The 21,372-nt window shown below is 51.1% G+C and overlaps 2 protein-coding genes and 1 long non-coding RNA gene across 5 annotated transcripts; 1 reads left to right on the top strand and 2 right to left on the bottom strand.

Annotated features, from left to right (window-relative positions):
• Window positions 1-1,385: 1,385 nt before the first annotated feature.
• Window positions 1,386-9,851, bottom strand: ABCF3 (ATP binding cassette subfamily F member 3). Of its 3 annotated transcripts, XM_086396647.1 has the most exons (21): window positions 9,770-9,851; window positions 9,388-9,535; window positions 9,168-9,247; window positions 8,640-8,686; window positions 8,376-8,473; window positions 8,155-8,277; window positions 7,718-7,984; window positions 7,324-7,404; window positions 7,176-7,235; window positions 7,022-7,078; window positions 6,887-6,909; window positions 6,721-6,776; window positions 6,407-6,607; window positions 6,231-6,307; window positions 4,183-4,227; window positions 3,969-4,101; window positions 3,276-3,364; window positions 3,082-3,173; window positions 2,774-2,906; window positions 2,549-2,636; window positions 1,386-2,460 (listed from the first exon to the last, which is right to left on the bottom strand). In XM_086396647.1, exons 1-21 carry the CDS (start codon window positions 9,840-9,842, stop codon window positions 2,302-2,304), a joined length of 2,130 nt encoding a protein of 709 aa, XP_086252773.1. In that variant the 5' UTR covers window positions 9,843-9,851; the 3' UTR covers window positions 1,386-2,301. The 3 variants fall into 3 exon arrangements, with proteins under 3 accessions (XP_086252773.1, XP_086252778.1, XP_086252787.1); XM_086396652.1 differs by lacking the exon at window positions 8,640-8,686; XM_086396661.1 differs by lacking the exons at window positions 8,155-8,277; window positions 8,376-8,473; window positions 8,640-8,686; ... (1 more) ...; window positions 9,388-9,535; window positions 9,770-9,851 and having other exon boundaries at window positions 7,324-7,431; window positions 7,729-7,978.
• A 122-nt stretch (window positions 9,852-9,973) lies between these two features.
• Window positions 9,974-11,033, top strand: LOC147379646 (uncharacterized). Its single transcript, XR_015162599.1, has 2 exons — window positions 9,974-10,543; window positions 10,811-11,033. It is a non-coding gene; the product is annotated as an uncharacterized LOC147379646 (long non-coding RNA).
• An 848-nt stretch (window positions 11,034-11,881) lies between these two features.
• On the bottom strand, window positions 11,882-20,807 carry AP2M1 (adaptor related protein complex 2 subunit mu 1). Its single transcript, XM_086396694.1, has 11 exons — window positions 20,708-20,807; window positions 18,694-18,810; window positions 16,617-16,882; window positions 15,817-15,899; window positions 15,070-15,205; window positions 14,838-14,979; window positions 14,214-14,333; window positions 13,974-14,109; window positions 13,773-13,870; window positions 13,145-13,256; window positions 11,882-12,491 (listed from the first exon to the last, which is right to left on the bottom strand). Exons 2-11 carry the CDS (start codon window positions 18,765-18,767, stop codon window positions 12,357-12,359), a joined length of 1,302 nt encoding a protein of 433 aa, XP_086252820.1. The 5' UTR covers window positions 18,768-18,810; window positions 20,708-20,807; the 3' UTR covers window positions 11,882-12,356.
• Between the last annotated feature and the right edge of the window lie 565 nt (window positions 20,808-21,372).

Here is a 21,372-nt window from a genome sequence, read left to right as displayed (position 1 = left end):
TGATCGCTCTGCATTCCCCCTCCCACACGGGACCAGCGAGGCTGCCTGAGGCACTGGAGTGTGATAAGGCCAGCAGAAGCAAGGAGGTCAGGACTACAGAGGCTTTTCAACCTGGCCAGCTCCTGACTGTTAAGGCTCTGGTGGAAGAACCAGTCTCCCAGGGGCAGAAGTTGGAAAGGCTCTCTAGAGTAGAAGGGGGTGCTTCCCTGTGTCAGATTCCTCCCTTCTCTCTGCTGTGTTTCTTGGGAGAGCAGGCTGACACTGCCTGAATTTTCTACCCAACTCCCAAATGCCCCAAATCCCCCCAAATTCACCTTACATACTTATTGTAGGGTCTTTCTCAACTGCTGCAATTAACTCATCTTAATTTTCTGAAGGTCTGCAGTGTAGGTCTGTATTGCCACACATACAGGCTCTTATTTAACAGAATCATAAAACTGCGAGCCAGCCTAGAGGCCATCTAATGCTGCCTCCTATTTGAAAGAGCCCTTCTTTAGATAGCCATGGGGCTGAACAGTTCCAGAGATCGGGAACTGTATGTAACAAGGCAGTTTGAGTTGTTAAAGTTTTTCCTTCCTTTGAACCCAAACCTGTCTACTCTGGAGTCACTCAGAAAAAAATGTACTGCTTTTTCTTATGATGGCCCTCCAAATCATAGACTGGACACAGAGGAATCACTCTGAGTGCTTATGTAGACCCCGAGAAGGTGTACAAAGGTCGACTTGTCATGGCTACTCAGCTAATTAATATAGGTGAGCCCTTCTATTACCAGTAATAGTGCTGGGATCTGATCACAGATCCAATTCCACTGCTCTCCACACACAGAGCCACCTCCAAAGAAACACTCTGCCACTGAAGCTTTGGCGGCATTTCCAGGGACTCTAAAGAATTGGGAAAACTCAGACAGGGACCACAAGCTGGTGAGGGGTGAAGGGGCTGACAAACAGGGATGCACAGACCCTACCCCAGATGGCCCCAACTGGCCCACATGCAGGTCTGAGGTTGGAAGAGAGTGATGGGGCCTGTGGTCCTTGGAACCATGAGCATGCATGTGGCCAGAGACATGCCTAGAACACCACATCTTGAGGACTCCTGAGACAGGGACTGAGGAAGCAGGAAGATTTAGTGACCCTTCCTGCTGGCTGTGCAGCAGTCCACTGGTGCAGAGCCTTCCAGGTTTATTCTCCTTTACCCCCAGACAGGTGTCTCCTCCCCAGTGACCTGTATCACACGACCCGCAGTGGCTGGGTTAAGATCCCTTGGTTGAACTTTGTGATGACAATTCTCCACGAAGCAGACAAGTTCCTTCTGTTGATGCTGGTTTCTCCGGTCATTAAGAGGAAAGCAATTTTAGTGTCTTCTGCACGACAATTACATACAGTGGCTGAGTATCCAGGAAATAATATTTATAAATCATACTACTTCTGTTAAACAACCCCCTCTCCCCATTTAAACACTGGTTAATTTGAAACCAAGATGTTCTTTTTCTTTGCCTTAGACCCCATTCTCAATTCCCTACTTCCCAGGCCTCTCCTATGTGGTTAAGAGAAAAAATAAGGAACACAAAACCACTCAAGCAAAATGGGGACAGTTTCTCACTTTTCTCTTTGGCCCCAAATGGTCCAATTCAGAGAAGTAGAGTGAGGCTGGGCCAGAGATCACTGGAGAAAGCAGTTGGCAAACCATGTCTGAGGCCAGGTTGCAGAATCAGCTTACTCGCTCAAGCAGTGGGGCTGAGACAGAAGAGCCCAGACCCCTTAGCTAAGCCTTGGCTGGAGAGCACAGCACTGCAGTGATGGAATACACTGCCCTTCATTATAAGCTTGGTCCACTGCAAGGTCGACCCCCAGCGGCTTTGATGACATCTCCCCCCAGGGACAACAGTGATGCTTCCATGGCCTCCTCCACACGACGGACACAAATGTCACAGGAAAATGCCAAATCAGAGACTGCACTCCTTAACCATGGGCGAACACTGCAGCCCTGCACCAGGAGCAGCAGAGTGAGCAAGGGAGATGCAGGGATATTTAATTTACATAGTGGCCACTCAGAGCCCAGTTGCAGCAGGGACAGTGGGAGGGCAGCGCCCCCACTCCCTTCCCCTTGGAGGACCAGTCCTCAAAGACCCTTAGGTGGGGCTCCTGGGTTGTGCAGAGGATGCTCCAGTCAAAAAGAGAGATTTATGAATAAGGCTGTCCCCAAAGTTGGGGGAAGTTCGTGGCAGGAGATGGCTGCCTACATGGTGGCCCAGGGGTCTGAAAGACAGTCCATGTCCTGGGCACAGTCCTCAGCCTCGTGGCCCTAGAGGAAGCCCTCACGGCGGAACTGTTCCTGGAGAAGAGCTCGGTACTGATCAAATCCCCCCTCAACCCGGGTGACGCCGCCTCCTTCGCACACCCACAGCTCCCGGCACACCAACCGGATGAAGCGCTCGTCATGGGACACCAGAATCACACCACCCTGCAAGACAGAGACCGTGGGGCTCTCAGAGGGGCCCAAAGGCGTGCTGAGGCCCAGGAAAGAGTGGGCAGTGTGAAGGTACACTCACCCTGAAGTTGTTGAGAGCACGGCCCAGAGCCTCAATGGTCTCCATATCCAGGTGGTTTGTGGGTTCATCCAGAATGTAGAAGTTGGGACTGGAAGGCAGAACCCAGAAAGGTGGGAAGTTAGGGGGCTGGGAGAAAATGAGCTCTGCTACCAAGGCAAGACAATCATTTTCCACTGGGCAAGAGCAGGAAAGTGGAGGGCAAAAGCTCTAGTCAAGGCGGCTCACCAGGGCATGGTCATCTGAGCAAAGGCCACCCTGCTCTTCTGGCCCCCAGACAAACTGGCAACAGGGCGCACGGCCAGTTCTCCAGAGATGCCATACCGGCCCAGTTGGTGACGGTACTCCTCCTCAGGCCGTCCTGCAATAGGCCCCACCCCACCGTATGGGTTCCAGGCCCAACTCCCTCCCTTCACCATCCACCCAGCCCCACCCCCAATGCCCACATCCTTACACCCAGACTCAGCAACCCAAGGTAAGCCTAGGGGGAGGTGTCAGGCCCAGCCCTCTTTCCTCAGCTCAAATCCCTAACGCACCAGGGAACTTGCGTGCTAGCAGTTCCACAGCACTGACATTCAGGTCCAGCTGCTCCACGTGGTGCTGGCTGAAATAGCCAATCTTCAGATTCCTGCAGACAGATGGGAAGGAGGAGAGGGGATGGAAGGCAATGACCATAAAGGAGTGTAGCCACAGCACAGGAGGGGTTGGAAAGCGGAGGTGTGGGCCCTACCTGTGAGCATGTCTGATGCCCCGAACAGGTGTCAGGTCCCCCATAAGCAACTTCAGCATGGTAGACTTCCCAGCCCCATTCTCCCCAACCTGTAAGATGACACATGAGTATATAAAGAGCATCCCTGAGTGCGATACAGAAGCAGAGGAGATGAGAATAGATCCCAGATAGTCCCAATGACTCCAACAACTAAAAAAAAATATTTTTAAGGAACTGTAGAGAAAAAATGAAGGAAACAGTAAAGCTGTGAAGGGGACCAATACCCAAGTACCCACTAAGTGCAAGGGAATTAATTCTCCCAATAGCAGAGCAAGCTGGATGTTATCTCTCTTTTAAGAATGAGAAGTCTGCTTAGTAACCAAGCTAAGAAATAGCAGAGTTAACATCCCAAGTCTGACCCTGAGCCATGCTCTCTCCTCTATGTTCCAGTTAGGAGGACACTCAGAGCTGAGACCAGTAAGATAAAGTACTGCTCTAAGTACTTATAAAACACCACAGGCCAGGCTCTCTATCTATGCTGCAGAGTGGCCCTGTGAGGCTGGAAGAGGGACCAGGACAAGTACAGTGAAGTCCTCGGCCCAGGCTCTGACTCCTACTCCTGTGGACCTTCCCTCCCACGTGACCAATCCACAATACAATCTCCACACTGGGAGAGTTCACTCCCAGCTCACAGAACAGAGATGGTAGCCATACCACACAGATGCGGGATTCAAGATCGGCAGAGACGGAGAGACGGCTGAATATGACATGCTTTGGGTCGTAGTAGAAGTCCACCTCATCCAGTTGCAGGATTGGTGGTGAGAACTTCTCAAATCCATCGGGGAACCTGCAGGAGGTGGGATGATGAGCCTGAGGGCAGCCCCAGAAACAAGAGCTTCCCCACCTGCCCCTCTGACCCAGCACTCACTTCATCACTACCTCCAGCTCCTTATCCACAGGTTTCAGCTCTGGTCTGAGGAGAGAGGAGACAGACTAGATTTGTGACTTTAAAAAATGGATTTGTTCTTATCATACAAGTAATACATATGCCGAAAAGAACAGAGGTTTTTTTTGGGGGGTAGATTTTTGTTTTCCCAGTTAATATACTATATGTTTCAATGTCACAAGATCCTAAGCCTTACGATTTTAAGCTCCCCTACCACCTGTATGTCTAGAAATGTTGCTTCAAGATTAAACTTCCAATACTCTTTTGGGTATATAACTGAAAAAAAAAAAATACTGATTGGAAAAGATACACGTATCCTTGTGTTTACAGCTATATTGTTTACAATAGCCAAGACAAAGAAACAACCTAAGTGTCCATCCATCCACAGATGAATGGATATACATATACACACACATATACAATGTGTTGACAAAGGTCTGTAGAGTCAAAGCTATGGTTTTTCCAGTAGCCATGTATGAATGTGAGAGTTGGATCATAAAACAGGCTGAGCATCAAAGAACTGATACTTTTGAATTGTGGTGCTAGAGAAGACTTTTGAGAGTCCTTTGGACTACTAAGATCAAACCAGTCAATCCTAAGGGAAATCAAGCCTGAATATTCACTGGAAGGACTGATGCTGAGGCTGAAGCTTCAATACTTTGGCCACCTGATGCAAAAAGCCGATCCATTGGAAAAGACCCTGATGCTGGGAAAGACTGAAGGCCAACAGAAGAAGGGGGCAGTAGAGGATGAGATGGTTAGATAGCATCAACAACTCACGAACAACAATTTGAGCAAACTCTGGGAGACAGTGAAGGACAGAAAAGCCTGGGGTGCTGTAGTCCCTGGGGTTGCAAAGAGTCAGACATGACTTAGTGACTGAATAACAACTCAGCCATAAAAACAGAATGAAATTTTGCCATTTGTAATAAACGGACTTGAAGACTATGCTAAGTGAAATCAGTCAAGAGAAAAAGAAATACTGTATGATATCACTTATATATGGAATCTAAAAAACTAAAATCTAAAAAAACAGATTCACAGATATAGAGAATAAACCAGTGGTTACCAGTGGGTAGAGGAGAGGGAGGGAGGAGCAAGACTAGGGTAAAGAATTAAGAGATACAAACTCCTAAGTATAAAATAAGCTACAACGATATACTTATTACACAACACAGAGAATATAGTCAATATTTTATAAGTAAAAATGGAACATGATCTTTAAAAATTGTGAATCACTATGTTGTACACTTGAAACACATAATATTGCACATCAACTATACTTCAGTAAAAAATGCCTCCAAAGCTCAACATCATTAGTCACAAGGGAAATACAAATCAAGATTTCAAAGAGATATCACTTCACATCCACTAGGAGGGCTACACTTCAAAAGACATAATAAATGCTGGCAAAGAGGCGGAGAAATTGGAATCCTCATATACTGCTGGTAGGAACGTAAAATGGTGCAGCTGCTGTTAAAAAGTTTGGCAATCCCTCAAAATCTTAAACATAGAATTATTACATAACCCAGCAATTCCACTCCTAGCTCTGTACCCAAGAGAATAGAAAACATATGTCCACACAAAAACTTGTTCATAGCAGCATTATTATTCCTAACAGCCCAAAACGGAAAACAATCCAAATGTCCACCACCTGATGAATCATTAAACAAAATGTGGAGTAACTGTGCAATGAAATATTATCTGGCCAGGAAAAGGAGGGAAGTACTAATCCAGGCTACATGATGAACTTCAAAAATATGACATTATGCAAAAGAAGCCAGACATAAAAAAAAGGTCACAGGGAGGAATCTGTCTATATGAAATGTTCAGAATTAGCAAATATATACAGACTGAAAGTAGACTGATGGTTGCCAAGGTCTGGGGGCAAGATGCCTTCCTGCAGGAAAGGAAGTTAAAAGTGGATTTGTAGGAAAGGAGAGATCTAGAAGGGGAGGCTAAGATGAGAATTGTAGGCATTCCCTACAAAATGAGAGGAGTCAGGGCCCAGTCAGGGACACTGTACTCACAGTTTCTCCAGCATCTTGAGTTTGCTCTGCACTTGGGAGGCTCTGTTGGCATTGTAGCGAAAACGGTCAATAAAAACCTGCAAGTGGACAAGTTCAGGCATATTCAGCTCCCTCACCCCCCACGACTCTAGTACCCATGGGATGGGGTGGGTCCCCAGTCCTGCCTGCTCTCCCACCTGGATATGCTGGCGATACTGTTGCTGGGCCTCATATTCACGCTGCTGATTGAGCAGTCGCTCCTGCTTGCTCTTGATGAAGGTCTCAAAGTCTCCTCGGTAACCATCCAGCCGCTGGCTGTGCAGGTGGATGATGTCTGTGGCTATGGCATTCAGGAAGTTGCGGTCGTGGGAGACGACCAGGATTGTGGAGGGCCACGTCTGAGGGGGTCACAGGATGGCAGGCCCAGTTTGGGAGGGCAATCAGCTCCCAAACCCCAGAGGCCTTGGAGACAGACACTCCCCAGACCTGCTCCACACCTGGAGGCACTCACCTGCAAATAATTCTCCAGCCACAGGATGGCCCTTACATCCAGCATGTTAGTGGGTTCTGGAAAAGCGGGGGAGGACATGTTTGGGATTGAAGGGCCAGAGAACTGGAAACTTGGACAATGCCACCCTTCTGCACCCCAAAGTCAGGGTGCCGCATTTCAAACTCACCATCTAACAGCAGCAGATCTGGCCTATGGAAAAGAAGAATGCATGGTTTGAGGTTTCAGGTCAGCGACTTGTCGCCACCTCCCAAGAGACAAGCTCATCTTCCATAGTATCCACATACAGGTCCAGGGGACTCACCTAGCAAATAGAGCCCGGGCCAGGGCCAGTCTCATCCTCCAGCCACCTGAGAACTCCCTAAAGAGACAGAGCTGCATCAGGGGCGAGTGTTCACGAGAAGAGGCAGAGGCACAGTCAACAGTGTTCAGAGCCAAGAATGGTAAGGGCCACTCACCGGGTGGGCTGCTGCTGCATTTTGGGGGTAAAGCCAAGCCCAGCAAGAATGACTGATGCTCTAGGAGTAAAGAAATCAAAGAACCTGATTGGAACAGGTAACAGAAAGGAAAGATAAAATCTGAAGGAAGGAAGGGAATTTTAAATACCTGGCAGGTGCTTTGTCAGCCTCGATCTCCTCCAACTTGGCATAGATTTCTGCCAGCTGTGCAGCTTGTGAACCCTCAGCCCTAGGAATGGGGGGAAGAGCAATCAGGCTGAGCGGGAGAAGTTTACTACTTTATCCTGCACCTCAGGACAGCTGCAAAGCAGGCTACTGGCTGCACTGTTGCTGGGACAGGAACAGAGCACAGGAAGGACTTGCTCACAGCAGTGAGGGCAACGGCCACCATGCCAGGAACAAGGAATGCACAGCACCACCGAGCCAAACTCTAAGCCCTGCTGCTTACTAGGATGGGTATTCGAATGGCGGATTGTGCCAGCATGGCAGGCACTCTGCGAAGCACAGCTGCTGCTGGTCAGTCTGTCCCAGGGAGCCCTCACCTGCCAGCGGCAATCTGGGCGTTGAGCTCCCGCTCCCGATGCAGGAGGTCTTCTCGCACCGTGTCACTCTCCAGCACACTCTGCAGGGCAGGGGTGTCATCTCCAGCAACTTCTTGCTCCACATGCAGCAGGGAAATGTGGGCTGGAACCCGCAGGCTCCTGGTGGCCAGCATCTTCAGCAGCGTTGTCTTCCCTAGCCCATTCCGACCCACCAGGCCATAGCGGCGGCCCCATGCTAGGTTCACATCTGCTCCAGCCAGCAGAACCCTGTACGGGTAGCAGGAAGACGACAAAGGGGGCTCTAGAGATAGCTACACAGCAAGTATAACATAAGAAACCTAACTATTTTTAGCCCCATTTCACCGCTCCAAATTCTCCTTTAACTGTAAAAAAAAAAAAAAAAAGTCAGCCCCACTCCCCCACAGCCACTCCCTCACCTATCTCCAAAAGACACATCAAAGTTCTCAATTCGCACATCGTAGGATTTGTTCTTTCCAGATGATTCCAACCGACTTTCCTTTCGGCTGCCTGCCTGGCTGGCTGATGCCTCTTCCAAGACTCTTAAAGGGAGAAATGGATGGCTTTTAGCACTCCCAAGCAGCCTTCCATCTCAATAGGGACTGCTCTGCTCTCTTCTCAGCCCTTTTCACTAACTCACAGAGGGCTGCTGGTCTTGAGTGTGTCCTTCTCTGAGCGCTTCTCCTGCTTTGCCTTCAGTCGAGCCTCAGCTTTCTCTAGCTTCTTTGCATTCACCGTCTAAGAGTCCAAACATAATGCATTTCATCCTATGGTGTAGGCTCAAGGACTCAGGGAAAGTCAATCAGAAATGCCCCAGGAATATACTCCAATATTTAGAAACAGTCAACTCTCACCCCCACCATAGACACAGACCCCTCCCTTTCTTCTTCCTGTCCCTCCTCACCGAGGACTGTTCCCTCTTTAGCAGACCTGGAAGTTTGGTGCCACAGTCTGTAAGCGATAAGAAAAGCAGTCACCTTCTCCCTAAGGGAACGGAAACTAACATTTTCAGTGGCTAACATGAATCAGACACAGACACATACATTTAATGGAAAGCTTTACAAATCCTGGAGATAGGTATCAATTCTCTCAACACTTAAAAACTCAACTCACAGATTAAGGATACAGCGGCTAGGAGCAGTTAAGCAACTCCTACAAGATCATGCAGTAGGTTAGTAAGCTGCAAAATTGGGAAGTGAACCTAAATCTGTCCAGCTCCAAGACCCATGGGTCCTACCACACCCAAGAGCTTGGAGACCTCCCCAATCTTAATCCCTTTATTAATGGCTCATTTGCCCTCAGTAAAGACATCAACTAACTCCTACAACCTTGTCCTGTGGAAAAGAGGTAAGAAGAGTCCTGAGCCCCAGAGGGCAGATGGCTAGGGGGTGGAGGACGTAAGGCAGCTAGTTCAATCTTCCCTCTCTCTCACCGTAGTTCTCTGTTATCTTTGACAACTGGATGGGGGCGTCTAGCAGCACCTGGCTGTTTCCCTGCGTCTGTGGTTCCGCCCTTGAGGGTAGGGATAGAAAGCAATGGGTTAGAAGAGGAGGAAAAAGCTCTATGGCCATCAGACCTTGTTCTCTCACGTCTTGTCACCTGGCCGTCCGCTCTCCCATCTCCCCCACGAATCCCCCTGCCCTGGCACGTACAGGCGCAGAGTGTTGTACATGCGCTGGCACACGGCCCTGATGCCCGCGTCATCCTTGCTGTCCCCGGACACCTCCTGCAACAGTTCCCCCACAGCTTCCACCAGGTCATCCACAGACTCGAAGTCCGCACTGCCGCTGTGCAAGACGCCTAGGGAGGGCATGTCAAGACACGAGGAAGATACCAGGTAAGGTGGACATACAAGTAGTTTTGGTCCCCGTACTGCGGCCCCAATCCGGGCTCCAGACCCAACTGGTCCTCGGGACAAGAGGTCACACAGAGGAGAGGCCTAGCGGCGGTCCCCGCCACTGCTCTGCCTTAGTACTTCCCCCCGCCCTGACTTCCACTTCGGCATCCCCAGCGCGTTGATTCGGTTCGGCTCACCCGTCACGTAGTCGAAGACCTGTCCGTCAATTTCGGGGAACTCGCTCCGCAGGATTTCAGCGCAAGTCGCCATGTTCCAGTCGGGCTCCCGTCCGCGCAGTCGCTGTGAGACCCCGGTCAAGGCCCGCCTCCTACCGGTCGCCCGAAAGCTCGCCCTTCCTTCCAAAGCGCATGCGAAACGGTGACGTAAGAAAGGCGCGGAGTGCGCAGAGCCCGGTTGGCGGGGCAAACGGAGCTGGCGGTACCGTACGCAAGCGCCGCTCAGAGTCTATGCCGAGACGCACTCTCTGCGCTTGCGCGACTCTTTTTCCACGAAAGAATTAGCCACATGTGCGGTTCTCAGACTTCTGGGAGGTGGAGATCCTGCAGGCGGCGAGGGCGGGGTGCAGGGAAGCTCGCAGTTTATCAGGCCATGAAGGGAACCTCCCGAGAAGGGCGGTCGATAAAGCACTTTGGCCTTGCTAGATTCTACATGTTCCCCAGAAGCGCGTCAGCCGCTGCGTGCTTGTCCATTTTGGAGCCCGCTGAGAGCATTGCTGACTCACGCTGGTGCCTGAGTTCTCAGAAGCCTCTGGCGCCTTTTTGTGCAGTCGCGGATTTTGTTCGGTTTTCAGGCCCTACGGGCTGCTTGTCTTGATCAGGTAGCCAGCCCGCCCGCGACCTCTCACACTTGACGGCTCAACAGACTTAAGCGAATAACGCCCTTTGGGTCTTCCATCACCCCCGGGCACTACCTCACTGACCGCCAATGGGCAAGAAAACCAGATCGACAAGGTCTGTGTAATTTCATTAGTATTTATTATTCCCAACCTACACCCAAAGCAGACTTCTCCGCAACTTGAGTCTCAGTAAGTGACCCTAAAAGGGTATTGCCTTTCAGTGTTTCCCTCAGGTAGAAGTTAGGCATTTCCTCAAAATGCTACCGCTTCACATTTAATGTGAATATTCTTCCAAACTGGCTCCAAAATTGTCAAAGTCACACCCATTCATCGTTTTGTCATTGAGGAATATTACAAGATTTCCATTTTATTTGAAACACAGGGAAAGTGGAATTCTAACGGCAACTACAGAACTATCTGGTTTCTTCAACAACACTGCAAAAGCTGAGGGAGAACCTGTGGCTTTTAAGATTTAAGAAGCATCCACCAATCAAGGAACCTTGTTTGGATCCAGATGTAAGTTGTGACAGTTTTTTTGTAGGACACTTAAGCATGAACACAGATTGGATGTGACATTAAAGAGCTAATCACAAGTTGAACCACTATGATGGGAGTTCATTATATATTTTCTACTTGTTTGAAATTTTCTTAATAGATTTCTTAGGTTTAAAAAGGCAGAGACCAAGCAAGGGAAAACTGGGGATGGCAGATCTTTGCTCTAACACATTAGCAGAATATGGAGCATTCCCCTCAGGGTCCTGTTCACACAATTCTTTGGCAAGGGGAAGGCATGGAGGGAGGAATTATCTAAGAGGCCTGCCTGCCTGTTCAGTGACCCCATGGATTGTATGTAGCCTGCCAGGCTCCTCTGTCCATGGGATTTTCCAAGCAAGAATACTGGAGTGGGTTGCCATTTCCTCCATCAGGGAATCTTGCTGACACAGGATCGAAGCCTGGTCTCCTGCATTGCAGGTGAATTCTTAACCCCTCAGCCATGGGGGGCGGGGGCAGCCCGTAAGAGGCCCGGGAAGAGTGAAATTTTTCCTTTTTACAACATACCCACCAAGGTCTGGGAAGCTTGAATAACTGGGAAGAGGATAAAATTAAGAAGTCAGTCAGTTTCTAAGGATGGCTGGGAAGACCAAATGTACACCTTCCTTAATCTCTAATTAGAAAAATACCTGCCTAAAACTGAGAATGGTTTTAGGCAAGAATCTCTACCTTCAGGGAACTGGGGCCAGGTGGGGCTGCTTGCCCTTGAGGCTATCAGAGGGCGTTCTGGGGGAAATACCTGTTAGGGTAAGGGCTTGGTTGGCCCTGAGGGACATAACAATTAAGATATGACAAAAGAGTTTAGAAGAGAATTCCACTCAAGGCTGAGTTAAGACAGGGGAGGGACAGTCCCACCAAACCCTCTCCACTGTAGCTCCCACTTCAACACTTAGCCAGCAGCTCCGTTCTACAGAGTTTATTAGGTTTATAACTGGACGAAGTCACACGTGTACAAAATGAAGCTCACACTATCCCAAAGCAGAGTAGGAATTGAGGGCTGGGGATCCGTTACTGGCCTTTGGGGGAGCTCCGAGGTGAGGGGCAGCCAACCCTCCCACTCCAGAGATGTGGCCATAGGAGAGGGGAGGAGAAGGAGCCCACTTGGCTTTGGTCACAGAACTCAAGAGCCTGGCAGTGGGCTAGGGCAGGCAGATGGATGGTGGAGCAGGAGCCTCTGAAACCACCCCATTCAGGGAGCCCAGGGACTGCTCCACCAGTCCCACTTGCAATGTGGTTGGTCCAGACCTAGACTCGGGGGCTAGTGCAAAGGGCAGGCAGCAAAGCAGGAGGGAGGAGACACTGATGTGTGGTGGCCAAGGGCACCCAGACCTGTGGAAGAGGGTGGGTGGGGAGGTGGGCTAGCGGCCACCAGGCAGCTAGCAGCGGGTCTCATAAATGCCGCTGCGGCCAATGTAGCGCACCCATTTGATGACATCGTGGTCGCTGTAGTTCAGCTTCGGTTCAAACACCTTCAAGTAGCGCACCTTGAGACCAGAAGGTGCGAATGGCACCTGGGCAAGGGATAGCTCCAGTTAGGGATGTGGCCTTCCTTTCATAGCCAGTCTCCTTGGGGAAGTTCCACAGCCCTGCCCTACCTCCTCTCTCTACTAGAAGGGTTTGAATGACTGGGACCCTGAAAGAAGCTCTGGGAAGCTGGGATGGTGAGAGGTCCTCTAAGAGGCTACTAAAGAAAAAAGCATAACTAGCAATCTATGATTTGGGTTTGAAGTCAGGCCCTGCCTGTGATGACCTGAATCAGTTCCTTTAATCAGGAGGTGACAGCAACCAAAGACCTACCTTAAAATATACTTATCCTGCTCAGTTTTATGGACTTAAACAGTAAGGTGGAAAAAATTACATGTTTAATGTGCATAAAGCAAAGTCAGCCCATTTTCCTGTCTTGTGTCTTACTGAGCATGCAAGCAATCTCAGTTTTTCCTAAGAATTGTTTTATGACCAGCCAAAGGAAGTCAAAGATTTTTGTCAGTGTGAATATCAATTTCTAGGAGGAAGCCTGCAGGGGAAGGAATGGGTCTGTGAACTGAAATCACCTCTCAGGGGTCTCAGTTTCATCATCAGCAAGGTGGTAGGTGCAGAGGTAGACTGGAAGGATTTCTAAGGTCTTTCCTAGCACACATTGCTCTAGGCCCCTTCTCTGCCGTACCTCAAAGTTCATTGAAATGGGGGGTCGAGCCCATTTCTTCTTGTCGTTGGTGGGCAGCAGCTCAATCTCAGCGCTGATTTGCGATTCCTTCATGCCTGCCATGCGCTTGATCCTGGAAACACAGGGTCAACAGGCAGCACGGGCCCCTAGTAGCTAAGAAAAGCTTCAAGGGGGGTTGATGCCCCTTTAAGGAGGTTGTGGGGGGAAAAGAACCCAGAAGCTCAGGGGAGGTGCCAGGGCAAGGCAAGGTGCTGAGGACTCTGATAACCTCTTGCTATGAAACCTTGGGTCTGTTATTCCTTTAGCACTGCGGGCTGCATGCAGTTTCTGCTTAGACACATGGCCAAGCTATCCCTTGCTCTCTACTTCACAGAGGTACAAGGGCAAATGGGGAAACATTAAAGAATCGTGACAAAACATGCATGCAGGTACCCCAGTGCAGGCATGTGCACAACTGCACAGAGGTACAATGGATGAGAACACAACCGGGGCTCCAGGAGAAGCAGTCACCCCCACTCGCCCAATACACACACACACACACACGTGCGCGCACAAAAGGTGACACTTAACAAGAGGATACACGAAGGTTTCTTGAGCCCTATTGTGCCCTCATGAAGGAAAGACTCACTTCCACACGATGGCGTTCTCACTGGCCTTATACTTGGCCTTCCCCTTCATGCAGATTACCTGCACCCCACTAGTGTTCAGTGGGGTTGGGATCCGCACCTGGAAGTGACACACATGTCAGGGAGCTCTGTTGAATCCCGACATCACCTGCCTTTATTCTTAGAGACAAGTGCTTCCTCCTCCCTAAGCCCCTTATCCTCACCTCAATCTTCTGAGCCAGTAGTGAGGGTTTGAAGTTGGACTTAATGACCACCTTGACCTCCAGCTTGGTGCGTCCCACTTCCCGAACTAGTGGGATCACGCGAAAAGGAAGGATGATGTCCTTGGTGGTGCGATACCTTCAGGGGTGTGACAGCTTTAGGTTGGCACAGCAGAGCCTGTCCTCCCCCCTCTCCCCGCTCTCTGCCAATAGCAACCCCTGCTCCTCACACCCCATTGGCACCTCATGAGTTCAAATTCTCCATCTGGTGGGATAAAGCTGATGCTGCGTTCAGAATCAAACTTGCTGAGTCGCACACACTGGTGGAAGGTGCAGTCATCAATGGCAATTGATTGCTTCCCGCTGCAAGCAGGGATAGAAGGTCTTGTTGGTATACAAGGATGGCAGCAGTGAGTCAGGCTGGGAGACTACCCCACCCACAAAGGCTGCAACAGCTTGGACAAGGCTTGCACTGTAACCTATGGAAAGCTGCCAGAATGCAGGTTTCTCACTTGGGGGTCCCTTTCCTAGAGTTACGGATGAGTGGAAGCTTTGCAAACTCATTATCTTTTGAGAGTTTTGCTGTGTGGAACACAAAAGTTTCAGGCACACTGGGCAGAGGCCACCAGTATGTACAGAAGAATCTTGGTCCTTGGGACCAAAACAAGGGGCTTACTCTGAGTAGGGTGAGGACAACCCCCTCATCTCTTCAACACAGATACTAAGAGCAACCAGCCAAGCACACCCTTGGGAAGTGAGAGTTTGCATTACTGCAGACATGCAATCTAGAAGGAACCTGTGATTCACCAGGCTCTGCTCAGCCGTCCAAGGTCCACCCTCTCCCACCAGCTACCCTGCTTCGGGCACCTCTTGCTTGTTTCATCAGCTGTGCCTTTGCCTTGCTTCTCAATGACGATCTTGTCATTCATTCCAAACTTGCACTCAGGCATGCCACTCAGATAGCTCTTCATCACTACCCGGCCTGACACATGGGCGCTCAGGACCTGCCCTGGTGATGGACAGATAACCAGAAGCAGCTGAGTCAGGACCAATATCCTGCCCTGGCTCCCCTCCAGCTTCATCACGCGAGGGCCCTCACCTTGCGGGGACATGAGGAGGTTCACACTCTCCAGCACATCCAGGAAGAGCTCATTCCGGCGATACTTGATGCCCTCCCGCCGCCAGCCAATCTGCCCTGTCACCTGGCTGGTGATCTGAGACTGCTCTTCTTTTGTCTACATGGGGCACAGAGACAAACAACAAGGCCTCACTCCTCACCCCCTTCAATTCTCTTATCTCCATCCCCACTCCACCCTCATCCCCTCAGCCTTCTAGTCCACACCGTGTGACCCATCTTCCCCCATGGGGCAGGGCCTGGAGAAAACTGAGCAAAGCTGCAAGGGTGGAAGCTGAGGGAACAGCTTACCTGATGCTGGAGAACACAGAGCCAACACGGTGCCCACAGGAAGCAGCAGATGAGTGCAGATGTGAAGAGGCAGGCAGAAAAGAAGGAGAAGGCTATAAGGCCTGGATCCTAGAAGGGGGCCCAGGCTCTCTCCTCCTGAGGAACATCAAAGCCTCCAGAGCAGCCCACACCCCACTCCCCACAACACAGAAGGAAACTGCTTGCGCTGTATTCCCAGTAACAGAAACGCTGAGTTGGCAAGCTCCAGGGGTGGGAGAAGGCCACACAGAGCAGAACAGGCCTGCAGTCAGGGCAGAAGGCTCAGGCCAGCACTTCCTATCAGGGATGGGCTCATGTGTCAGCTCAGAAAAGGCTTGCGGGCCAGCCGGGGTGAAGGGCGGCTGGGCTCCACCTTGACTATAGCCTGGACAGTATGAGTACCTGGCTTTTGATCCCCTGCTGGGTGATGAAGGTTTTCAGTGCACCTGTCTCCGAGTTCTGTGGGTAGCCAAAATCTAGGATTTCTGCAAAAGGAAGGGATTCATCAGCTCCTAGAAAAAGCTGAAGGCTCCTACTTCTCATCCCCCCAGCCTGGATACATCTGGCCAGCATAGCTCTAAAAGACATTGTAGCATCATCTACAGCAAGGTTTTTCTAGCTTTGTAGCATTTACTCTAGAATATATGCTTTATAAGAAAACAGTTAAAACATTACATTTTTTTCAAATAGAAAAAAATCAGAAGAGTCACATAGCCAGTGGGTAAGAAGTCCAGAAGCCCTAAGCCCTTAAAATACAGAGTGTTGATGTGGGAAGGTGGAAGGACTCCGTTCACTTAAATCATACCCTACAGAGGAAACAATGCATCCAGAGGAACCTGCAATATCACATCCTAACCCAGGCTCTGAGGCAGCTCTTGATATGGAAAGCTGGTAGGACAGTCAGTGTAGTAAGGCCCAAACCACAAGGTTAAGAGAATGAAGTGTGCTTAACTGAACAGCAGGAGGACCAGCCACCAAAAGACCTTTCGGTCTTCCCCCACCTCTACTCGCTAGCCTATTTCTGTATTCACTTCAGATCAGTCTTTAGGTCTGGATTTGGACTGTCCTCCTCCTGGCTCAAAAGACCATATAGGAAACAAAGTTTAGAGGGCACTGGAGCGAGCCTCAGACCTACTCCCACCTCCAGGCCAGGCCCCACCAGGCTTTTTCCCACCCTGGACCCACTGCCCCACCAGCCTCACCGTCCAGCAGTTCATATATGAGCACAAAATTGTTCTTGATGTTCTCTTCGCTGATCTTGCCAAAGTAGGCAGCCATTACGTCACACATCTTATAGAGGAATTCGAAGACCATGGCAGCATTGACATTCTGCTTGGTGACAGCTGCCAGCCAGATGTTGGACCGTTTAACATGGAAGAAACTGGTGCGAGCGATGTTGGTGACGGGGCTGCGCACCTGCTGCCGGGCGTGGATAACATTGACCCGAAAAGCGTCCACTGCATTCCTCCTGAGAGAAAAGAGGGCACAGAGGCTGCTCAGTACAGGCAAACCTCACTCCGTGGGGATCAACCACAGCTGCTAACAAATAGCCACCCTCCTCTCTGCTGAAGCCTGACACATACTCGAAAGCCAATGCCTTAACTGTCGGGCCAGTTTCTAAGACTCCTCCCAGCAGGGGCTCAAGAGAAGGGCCAGAGCCAGGCTGACATCTGGCCATGAGAGACAGGAAGTCAAGTGGCAATGACAGTAGGGCAGATAATAAAGTGAGGTCTATCTGATTTAGAGAAAATATGTTCCTGACTCCCATGCCTGGCTGCAGTTTCCCTGCTTCCACCTCTATAGCTTCTCAGTAAGCTCCAGGCCCAGAAAAGAGAGAGACACTGCTTTTTCTCCAGTCATTCCACCAGCGGGGAAGGCTGAGTCCTCCAGAAGGTAGCAAAGCCAGCATGCCTTCAGAGAAGGCTCTAATATACTAAGGGAAAAGCCAAGGGGTCACAGAGCTGGGTCACCCATGCTTGTCCAGGATCTAATTCCAGGGCAAGTTCAGGGATGAAAAAAAGAATGAAGAGAACAGTGATGGGGGGGCAGGGCCCCCCACCCACCTGTGCCTGGGCAGCAGCTTGACAGGCCGCTTACCTATTGCTACAGCAGCCAATGAGATGGGATGAGAGAAATGACGCCACCGAGAAGAGGAGAGTGACAGTAACGAGAGAGAGGGTTAGAGACACAACACACTGGGGTGGGCAGCACACACCATGCGGCGGAAGCAGATGGGCAACAGGCAAGGGGTGCAGAGCACAGCAAGGCATGCAAGACAGTGTGTGCCCTGGTAGGCTCAGCCAGGCCCTCCAGGGCCAGAGGAGGGGTGTGGATGGGTACAGGCATGCCAGGCATTGCCATGTCTCTAGCTCATGCCCCACCACCACCCAACAAACAGGCACAAAGGCCAGGCTATCCCCATTAGCCACGAAGCTAGGAGCCACTGTAGCAGGCCCATCTCTGACTGTCTAGTCTAAGCAATTCTAGGAAGAAAAACAGGGCAGCATGAACCAGAGGAACCTAATCTCATCAGAGCTCCTGAGGCTAGGACAAGTCCCCTCTGTCAGGGAAGGTCAGTGGCATGCAGGTGGGGCAGAATAAGTGAGGCTATGTCTCCTCGTAGAGGTCTGACGACACAGACAAGGAGCTGTTCCTGGTCTACTCTGATAGACCAGGAAAGCAGCACAGCCTCCCTGTTCATCCCTTGGTGACCCAGAGAATGCCTCAGGCTTGCCCAGCACCTCTCTTCCTGGAGTGGCCCAGAGGAACTGAAAACAGCTGAGTCAGCAGCCTGACTCCTGAGAAAGGGAGTGGGAGAGGATTCAGCAGCCTGAAGAGGCTTTCAAGTCCAGTGAAGGCTCTCACCACAAGAAGGGCTTTTGAGAGCAAGACTTAGATTAGTACTGCCAGCCTGACCACTAATTCCACCCGCTAGAGACAGATCTCCCTTCTCAAAGGAGGGATCAACCCTTCAAGCAAAAGCACTCATCTCCAGCAACTAGGTCTGTCACTACAGGGAACAGGAGGCAGCAAGGGTAGGAGTTCCTAGGACTGTGGGGGTCCTGCCATTTCACAGGTCCCACTGAGTGGCCAGCAACTGGCTGCTTGGCCAATACCACCAGACCTAGTGGGAACCAGGCTGTAATAGCTGAGCATCCAGGATGCAGCAAGGGGCGGGGAATAGTCCAGATCAAGCCTCTGGGAGAAAGAGACCTGGCCCTGCATGCTGGAGAGGAGGGATGGGAGTAGGGGCACAGCTGGCTCAGCCAGGGCACTCACCCGATGTCATCTCGGTAGACCCGGGAGATGAGCACCTCCCCCTTGTGATTATAGATGAATAAGCCTCCAATCATGGCGGCAGCTCAGTCTTCGCAGCCCATCGCTCTGAGAAGAGACCTAGGATAGATGGGGGCAGTGTAAGGGAAGGCGGCAGAATCCGAGCCCTGTCCCCTAAGGGGCTGTCCAAGTCACTGGCTGGGCCTTTTTCCTGACTCAACCCTCCAGCAAGTGACCCTACAGTCCTCTTAGCCAAGCCCCTCCCTTTCACCAGGCCCCAGTTCCTGTTTATCCCATACTGGAAGGGAGAAAAGGAGAGGGACTTAGGCCCAGGATTCTAAGGCCATTCTGACCCTCCCTTTCCTGGGACTGAGCCCAGAGTAGCCCCCTCCCCCTTTCACAGCGCTGAGCTCAGCAAGGCCCCTTCCTGTGCTGACTCTCAATCAGGCTCTAGCTGGTGAGTCACTGCAAAGGCCTGCCTGCGGGTGCAGGAATGGCAGTAGGAATTACTCCAGCTGGTTCAGGCCTGGGGCCCCCAGGCAGAACTTTAGGAGCGCTAGTCTCTCAGGCTCCACTACCCTTCAGAGAAGGCAGCAGGGCCTGAACCTCTGGCTCTCTAATTCACAAAAGTCTAAACATTCTAGGAAAGGGTGTGCAGGGATTGGGGAGGAGAGAAGAGAGCCCTAAGGCCCTGACATCAACCCAGGAGTGCTGCTCCAACCTCTCCCAGGCAGTCAAATAAACAAGTAAAACAGCAGAGTAGAAAGGCCCCAGCCCTGACAGACTACACTTCAGTGACCCAAGCAGCTTATTAGTTATTTCTGACCACCTCTCTTTTAAAGATCCTTCCAGTGAAAATTCTGATTCCAGACCTGCAACATAATTCATTTCTGACCTGTATGCCTAAAAACAAGGGGCAGAATCCAGGAACTATCTAAATTACTTGGGTCCAACTGATTTAGATTGTTTGCAAGGAGAAAAGGGGTTAATTTAATTCTAGATTTCCTGGATTAGCCTTGGTGTTAATTTCACAAGAGGGGCAGTTTAGGAGACTTTCAGTTTCTAAACTGGAAAATAAAGTGTATTACTATAGCAGTCAAGGTGTCCCAGGCTGAGAGAATGAGAAGTCTCTCAAAGTGGTTGGACACTTCCCATTCCTCAGTCCCAGAGACCAGGAGAGAAAGCGCAAAATGGAGGTAGAGCCCTGGGCAAAGAAGCAAGTTCACAGGGATCAGGTGGTAGGGAGCGCAGGGCATCAAAGCAGAGATGGGGCCCAGGTCAGGAAAGGAATATTTAGTTAAGGGATAGACTGGCAGCAACAGCCAGGCAGTGTACTCAGGTGAGCCCACAGCAGCAACAGAGCTGGTGGGGGCACCTGGAGAAAAGAGTTTCCAGTATGGCAAAGGTCACGGCTTTGAAGAGGAAAAAACAGCAGGGTGAGACTAATAGTGGTGAATAAGGGAAAGCTGAGGAGACGTAGCTTGCTGTGGTACGCAGGTGTATAAGCATGCGCGGGTGGTGGGCTTTTCGCCCCGGGGAGGACATCACGGGTAAAGATGGTTCCACGGCATGCGGGGGCTGTCACTCAACTGCAAGGAGAGGGTGCCGCAGAGTGGGGAGCTTGTCACAGTCCAAGGAGGCGGCACAAAGAGGTGTCACCGTCCTAGGGGATGGGGGAATTGTCCTTGCCCCGGGAGGAGGAGGCGCCGAGGGCTAGGAGGTTGTCACGATCTCAGGGAGGGGGCCGCCGCGCGGCGTCTCTGTCTGGGAGGATTCCAGGAGGGTCTCCCTCTCAAGCGAAGCTCCGGGCGGGTCAGGTGGAGGGCACCGCTCCACGCCTGTCCTGCAACCGCGCCCAGGGCGCCCCCGCCCCGCCGTCAGCTCCCTTTCTGATCTGAAGCCTGAGGCCACTCCCGGGTGTGGGCTGCTTTCCGCGTAGCGCAGTGCAGTGAACGGCAAAGCTGGGCAGCCAGGGAGGCGTCCTCCCTCACCCCGTACGGCCAGATCCCGAGCTCACCTGGTGTCCGCGGCCCTCTGCTCGGCCGGCCCGGCCACTCTCCGGATCCCAAGATGTCCGCCCGCCCCCTGCTCGCCTGCCCGCTGCCTCGGCTTTCACTGCAGTGTTGCGGCCCCGCCCCGGCCTCAACTGCGCGTGCGCGTCCGCCGACGGCGTAGACTACAAATCCCGACAGGTCTCTCGGCCTTATCTCTTAAAATTTTAAGCTCCCCTAGGTTTGGCAGAACTACAACTACCGACAGCCTTCGAGACTCGAAGGAGGGACTAGGCGTGCCTTGGCCGAGGAGTAGGAGGGGCTTTATTCGGCCCCACCCGAAATACACAATCCGCAATACGCTGCTATGCTCACTTCCTTTTCCTCATTGAGCGTTCTGGGAATTGTAGTCTCTGCAATCCCTCTTGTTCGTCTTTCAGAGTTTGTGAGAGCCTCAGAGGATTACTGCCATTTGTTGAAGCCCATCTGTTAAGCCTTGGATTGCTGTAGGCCTTTCAGTCTCCAGAGTCCGAGGACTGATTGTCATTTTACTCACACACACACACACACACACAGGACTGGCAGTATAAGTGTTTGTGCTGAGTTAACTGCTTTATAACATCACCTCTGATTTTCCCAAGCTTTTTTGCATCGTATATTTGTTCTAGACATGAGCCTTTTCCCAGGAATC

The sequence above is a fragment of the Bos grunniens genome, chromosome 1, assembly GCF_055505025.1.
Source record: "Bos grunniens cultivar Pamir isolate PY7600 chromosome 1, Bosgru_T2T1.0, whole genome shotgun sequence".
Classification (NCBI taxonomy): Eukaryota; Metazoa; Chordata; class Mammalia; order Artiodactyla; family Bovidae; genus Bos; species Bos grunniens.
The sequence above is the reverse complement of the archived record's forward strand: the minus strand, read 5'-3'. Positions and strand labels throughout refer to the sequence as shown.

What these genes read in the sequence shown, in the direction of transcription:
- ABCF3 (XM_086396647.1), bottom strand. Translation starts at nt 9,842, where the DNA reads ATGGCGACTTGCGCTGAAATCCTGCGGAGCGAGTTCCCCGAAATTGAC. An exon ending in CTCAAGACCAGCAGCCCTCT is followed by an intron (nt 8,278 to 8,375) that starts GTGAGTTAGTGA and finishes TCTCCCTTTAAG; the next exon opens with AGTCTTGGAAGAGGCATCAG. An exon ending in GCTGACAAAGCACCTGCCAG is followed by an intron (nt 7,236 to 7,323) that starts GTATTTAAAATT and finishes CTTTACTCCTAG; the next exon opens with AGCATCAGTCATTCTTGCTG.
- AP2M1 (XM_086396694.1), bottom strand. Translation starts at nt 18,767, where the DNA reads ATGATTGGAGGCTTATTCATCTATAATCACAAGGGGGAGGTGCTCATC. An exon ending in CCTCCTCATGTCCCCGCAAG is followed by an intron (nt 14,980 to 15,069) that starts GTGAGGGCCCTC and finishes GTCCATCACCAG; the next exon opens with GGCAGGTCCTGAGCGCCCAT. An exon ending in CCATTTCAATGAACTTTGAG is followed by an intron (nt 12,492 to 13,144) that starts GTACGGCAGAGA and finishes TCCCTTGCCCAG; the next exon opens with GTGCCATTCGCACCTTCTGG.